Genomic DNA, 6,743 nt, shown 5'->3' with positions numbered 1-6,743 from the left:
TAAAGATTTTTTTTTTTATTTATTCATTTGAGACACAGAGATACAGAGAGAGAGAGAGAGAGGGAGAGAGGAAGAGAGCATGAGGAGGGAGAGAGGCAGAGGGAGAGGGAGAAGCAGGCTCCCCGCCGAGCAGGAAGCCCGATGCGGGGCTCGATCCCAGGATGCCGGGATCATGACCTGAGCCGAAGGCAGACGCTTAACCATCTGAGCCACCCAGGCGCCCCAAGAGACTTTTAATCTTAAGAAACAAACTAAGGGTTGCTGGAGTGGTGGGGGGTGGGCGGGATGGGACAGGCTGAGTGATGGACACAGAGGAGGATACGTGCTATGGTTTTCGCTGTGAATTGTGTAAGACTGATGAATCACAGACCTGTACCTCTGAAACAAATAATACGTTATATGTTAAAAAAAAAAAAAAAAGGTAGTAGGAAGGGAAAAATGAAGGGAGGGGGAATCGGAGGGGAAGCGAACCATGAGAGACTATGGACTCTGAGAAACAAAGTGAGGGTTTTAGAGGGGAGGGGGTTGGGGGAACGGGTTAGCCTGGTGATGGGTATTAAGGAGGGCACGTATTGCATGGAGCATTGGGTGTTATACGCAAACAACGAATCATGGAACACTACATCAAAAACTAATGTAATGTATGGTGACTAACGTAACATAATAAAATAAAATTTAAAAAAAAGTTCTGTTCATATGTGTTAGCTTCACTTGATCTGTAGTGTTGTTCAAGTCTTTAGTTTCTTCATAGATTTTGTCTCCATGTTCTATCCATTACTGGAAGTGGGATATTAAAATGCCCTACTATTGTATTGCTGTTTACTTCTTTATTCGGTTCTGCACATATTTGCTTTATTTATTTAGATGTTCTGATGTTACACATAATATACTACTGTGTCTATATATTTATAATTGTTAGGTCTTCCTGGTGGATTTACCCTTTTATTATTATGTAATGTCTTTTTCCTTTTTTGACACTTTTTGACTTAAAGTCACTTTTGTCTGATAAAACCTTCTCTGCTCTCCTTTGGTTACTGTTTGCATGGAGTATCTTTTTCATCCTGTCACTTTCAGCCTATGTATGTTCTTAAATCTAATGTGATTTTTGGTAAGCAAGTCTAGTGGTGATGAACTCCCTCAGCTTTTGTTTGTTTAGGAAAGACTATCTTTCCTTCGTTTTTGAAGGACACTATTACTGGATATAGTATTCTTAGTTGGCAGCTTTTTTTCTTTCAGCTCTTCATCCCACATCCTTCTGGGCTGCAAGGTTTCTGCTGAGAAACCCACTTTTAGTCTTACGGGGGTTCCTTTGTACATGACAAGTTGCCTTTTCCTTGTGCTTTCAAAATTCTCACTGCTTTTACTTTTGACAGTTTGATCCTAATTGTTCTCAGTGTGTATTTCTTGAGTTTCTCTTCTTTAGGTTTCTTAGGGCTTCCTGGATCTGTATGTCCATTTCCTCCTCAGATTTGGGAATTTTTCAGACATTATTTTTTGAATAAGCTTTCAGGTCAGTTCTCTTTCTTTTTCTGTTATGCATATATTGGTTTGCTTTTTGGTGTCCCATAAGTTCCTTAAGCTTTCTGTATTCTTTTTTTTCTTACTGGTCTTGTGATTGAATAATTTCCAGTAACCTTTTTTAGAGTTTGCTGATCCTTTCTTCTGGCTTGATCTAGTCTTCTGTTGAACCTCTCTATTGAATTTTTTATTTCAGTTATATTTTTCAGCTTTATGATTTCTTTTTGGTACTATTGTATATTTTCTCTTTGTTGAAATTCCCACTTTGCTCCTCCATTGTTCTTCCAATCTCAGTGAACATTTTTACGATGGTTATTTTGAATTATCTTTCTGGTAAGTCGTATATCTGTGGTTCATTTGGGTCTGTTTCTGGAGCTTTGTCTTCTTTCCTTTGTTTGGAACACATTGATCTGTTTCTTCGTTTTCCTTGACTCTCTTCGTGTCTGTACATTAGACAGAACAGTTACCAGTTCCACTCTTCATGGACTGGTCTCATGTATTAGAAGATGACCCCCCCCCCCCAATCAGTCTGGCCAGAGATTCTGGTGACCTCTCAAATCTTCATGCTAGTCCAGCACACTTCTGTTGTGTGTGTGTGTGTGTGTGTGTGTGTGTGTGTGTGTGTGTGTGTGTGGCTGACAAGTGTTTAGGGTATGCTGAATCCCCTCGTGCACTGTAACAAATGAACTGAAGCCATTCCTGAGGTGTCCTTCAGAAAAGTTGGATGGTCCTATGCTCCATCCAACCCTTTTTCTCCCTACGGAGATGGTGAAAGCTGTTTCCCGCCCCCCCCCCCCCATTCGTTAGCTCTGTGCTGAATCAGGGAGGGGCTATGGCAACTGCTAGCCCAAACTCTGTTTCTGCTCTCACAACCTCCCTTACGGCTAGATTATGCCAGGTCTTATCAGTGCCTCATGGAAGGCAAGACAGACCCTCTTCCCTCCCTTTGGACAGCCCCCAGAAAAGTTGTGGCATTGGACTTGTGGGCTCTTCTTCCCAAGAAGAAGATGGAGGTGGAGGGTTTTATTCTGTGTTGGTGGTGGGGCTTCTGGCAGGAGGGTGTCCCATATCACCCTGGCAGCTTTGATGAGTCTGATTTTGTGTTCATCCAGCCTTCAGGTGCCTTTCTGTTATTAGTTTCTAGATTTCTCACCAAAGGGAATTTTTCTGTGAAGTGTTCCTGAATTAATGTATTTTTTTGGGGGAGGAGAGTCCAGAGTTTCCTGCTGTCCCATCTTGCCAATGTCACTCCTGCCAAGAAACTGATTTTTAATTTTTAATTGATATTTGAAGTACAAACAACTGATTTCTAGCAATTCTAATGTATTCGGAATATTGCTAGCTTCTTAGAAACTTTTGTATTTTGCTTTTAGAGATTAAAAAAAGGTTTAAGGGAACACTTAAAACCTGTGTAACACTTTCCAAATGCTAATGTAAAAGAAGTTAGCCATAAAAACTGTATTCTAGTTGGTAAATTTGTCTACTATAGGAATATACTTAGCAGTTGCAAACTAGTCTGTGCATATAGTAGAGTTGAACAAAGAGCTGAATTAATTATATGAAATGATAACAAAAAAAATGACAAGGGAGAAAGGCTAGAAGAAACCACATTGTGCTTGATTATCCTCCAGTGTTTCTGTATGAAAATATATACATATGTATATATAGAAAGAAATAGAGGTAATGTGGTCATATATGGTTTAGTATAAGTTTGTATCCTACTGTGTTTGCTGAGAGGACCTAGAAGCAGTGACACCCCACTACCAATATGCATCTTGTTTTCCATTTTATTTTAATTTTTTAAAAAGATTTTATTTATTTGACAGTGAGAGAGTGCAGAAGCAGGGGGAACAGCAGGCCGAAGGAGAAGCAGGCTCCCCGCTGAGCAGGGAACCCAGTGCAGGACTCAATCCCAGGCCCCTGGGGTCATGACCTGAGCCAAAGGCAGATGCTTAACCAACTGAGCCACCCAGGGCCCCTCAGATCTTTTTAAAATACCATTCTCTAATAAAAATGGACCAGGGTCCCTGGAAAAATGGCTGCTTCTAGGACAATGGCAGGGAAAGCACAAGGTGACCCTTTAGAACTTATACTACAGAAAGTGGATGTCCAGTTGTTTCAGCACCATTTGATGAAAACACCATGTGTTCTCCATTGTATTACCTTTGCTCTTTTGTTGAAGGTCACTCGACTATATGCGTCTATTTCTGGTGCTATTTGGTCTGTTGATCTGTTTTCTGTTCTTTGGCCAATACCACATTGTCTTCATTACTGTATCTTTATAGTTAGTCTTGAAGTAGCATCAAGTTCTTCAACTTAGTTCTTCAATATTGAGTTGGCCATTCTGGGTCTTTTGCTTCTCCATATAAACTTTAGAGTCAGCCTGTTGATAACTCTGAAAAAACTTGCTGTGATTTTGATTTGGATTGTGTTGAATGTGTAGTTGAAGTTGTAAGAACTAACATCTTGACAATATTGGATCTTCCCATTCATGAACTTGGAATATTCCCTCACTTACTTAGTTCATTTTAAATTTTGTACATCAAAGTTTTGTAGTTTTCTTTCTATGTTTCTTGTACATATTCTATTAGATTTAAGCCTAAATATTTTTTGGGTTGCTAATAGAAATGCTGTTGTGTTGTTAATTTTGAATTTGCTTGTTCATTGCTGTTATATAAAAAGGCAATTGATTTTTATATGAATATTGCATTCTGTAACCTTACTAATCATTGTTATTACCATGTTAGTTTGTTGGTGGTTCCTCTGAATTTCTATATAGGCAATTGTGTTACATATAAACAAAGTTGTACTTTTTTTTCTTCCCAATCTGTTATCTTTCATTTCCTTTTCTTAGTACATTAGCAAGGACTTCCAGTGTGATTTTGAAAAGGAGTGATGAGAGGGAATGTCTTTACCTTGTTCCTGAGTTTAGCAGGAAAGCTTCTAGTTTCTTACCAGTGAGTATGATGTTAGTTATAGGTTCTCTGTAGGTATTCTTTGTCAGATTGAAGAAGTTCCCCTTATTCTTAGTTTACCGAGAGTTTTTATCATAAATGGGTACTGCATTTTGTCAAGTTCTTTTTCTGCATCTATTGGTGTGATCATGTGGTTTTTTCTTCTTTAGCCTGTTGATGTGTAATGGATTACATTAATTGGTTTTGCATGTTGATCCAGCATTGCATACCTGGAATAAATTCCACTTGGTTGTAGTGTATAATTCTTTTTAAACATTGTTGGATTAGATTTGCTAATATTTTGTTGAGAATTTTTACAGCTATGTTTATGAGAGATATTGGTCTGCTGTTTTATATTCTTGTAATGTTTTTGTCTGGTTTTGACCAATGCTGACCTGAGAAAGAGTTAAGAGGTAATCTCTGCTTTTGTTTTCTGGAATAGATTGTAGAGAGGTTGTATAATTTCTTCCTAAATATTTGATAGAATTCACTAGTGAACCCATTTGGGCCTGTTTCTGTTTTTGAAGGTTATTAGTATCATTTTATTTACTTAAATAGATATAGTCCTTTTCAGATCATCTTTCCTTTTGGTCCTTTTTAGTTGATTTGTTTGGGCTAATTAGGGCTGATAGCTTATGTTGTTATCTTTTATACACATTTAGAATTTTTAGATTTTCAGAGTACTCAATGATAAATTATCTTAAATTTGTTTTGTATATATCTTTATGGGATACTAATAAAATAAACCTCTTTCCTTCCAGCCTAGTGTATTAATTGTAACCTACAAGGAACCTGAAAAATCATCTTCTCAGTTTGGATCCTACAAACAAGCTGAATGGAGGCCAGATAGTACCATGATAGCTGTGTCAGTAAGTAGAATTTTCAGTTTTAATAGTATTTTCATATGAAATCATTACATTGCATTAAAATTTGATTCTTTTAGATGACTTCATTTCAGGCTTTCCCACCCTTAGCATTTATCTTCTGCGGTAGGAATTGCTGTACCGATTCTTCTATTGGTACTCTTACTACATCTTTTTGTGATTCTTCTGTTTCTTCCTTTCCCTAATACAGTGCCTGTATCCTTTTCTCTTTATTCTTCTCACTTTCCTGTTTTGTCCTTGAAGTCTAATTCAAAATTGTAAAGCTTTCATCTCTATTCACATGGGGTACTTACGTTTTAACACCTGCCTTCCATCCTTAAGGATGTCTCACAAAAATGATAGCATTTATGTTTTTATGTCATGTTAAATTTTCATATCCATTTGGATCTGTTTCTGCATTTATCCTCTGTTCCATTAATGTGCTTAGATCTGGTCAATTTTACCTTTTCAATCTGTGTTTTGTCACTGTCGTTTTTTGGACTGACATTATCACCTAATTTGAATAGCAATCATATATGGTTAACATTTATTGAGCACCTCCTATGTAAGTAAGTACTATATAATCACTACACGTGGAAAATGTCATTTAAATTCTAAATTGACACTTTGAAGTCCATACTGTTATCTTTCATAGTAGATGAAGTTATATTGTAGAGCTGAGGAAGTGAGTTTCATCCAAAATTATATAGATGGTGTATACTGGAAAGAGATTAAATTAGGTACTTTTCCATTTACTGTAAAGGCATAACTGGTAGTGTGCTTTGCTTTGTTGTGCTTTGCAGTTACTGCATATTTTACAAATTGAAGGTTTGGTAATTTTGGTAATTCTCACAATATTTCAGACTTTTTCATTATATTTGTTATAGTGATTTGTGATCAGTGATCTATGATGTTACTATTTAAATTCTTTTAGGGTGCCACAAACAGTGCCCATATGAGATAGCAAGCTTAATCCATAAATGTTGGGTGTGTTCTGACTGTTCTACTGACCCACTCTTTCCCTGTCTTTCTCCTTCTCTGTGGCTTTCCCAATTTTCTGAGAAACAACTATATTGAAATTAGGCCAATTAATAATCCTACTGTAGTCTCTAAGTGTTCAACTGAAAGGAGAAGCCGCACGCCTCTCACTTTCCATCAAAAGCTAGACATGATTAAAGCTTAGTGAGGAAGGCATGTGGAAAGCTAAGACCTCTTGTGCCAGTTAGCCAAGTTGTGAATGCGAAGGAAAAGCTCCTGAAGGAAATTAAAAGGGTCACCTCAGTGAACACTTGAATGATAGGAAAGTGAAACAGCTTTATTGCTGATGTGGAGAACGTTTGGTGGATAAAAGGTCAAGCCAGCCACGACATTCCCTTCAGCCAAAGCCTAACCCAGAGCGAGGCCCTGA

At 37.6% G+C, this 6,743-nt stretch overlaps 1 protein-coding gene across 1 annotated transcript in view; it reads left to right on the top strand.

Moving 5' to 3' along the window:
- Positions 1 to 5,326: 5,326 nt before the first annotated feature.
- Positions 5,327 to 6,743, top strand: part of RIC1 (RIC1 partner of RAB6A GEF complex) — a 76,009-nt gene continuing 74,592 nt past the window's right edge. The window contains exon 1 of the mRNA XM_081802676.1: positions 5,327 to 5,341. Within this exon, the coding sequence (XP_081658802.1) occupies positions 5,327 to 5,341 (15 nt within the window). The remainder of the gene's footprint in view (positions 5,342 to 6,743) is intronic.

The sequence above is a fragment of the Leptonychotes weddellii genome, chromosome 14 (assembly GCF_054177405.1).
Source record: "Leptonychotes weddellii isolate Sample4059 chromosome 14, ASM5417740v2, whole genome shotgun sequence".
NCBI lineage: Eukaryota > Metazoa > Chordata > Mammalia > Carnivora > Phocidae > Leptonychotes > Leptonychotes weddellii.
Note: the sequence above shows the minus strand (reverse complement) of the source record. Positions and strands in the feature narration are given on the sequence as shown.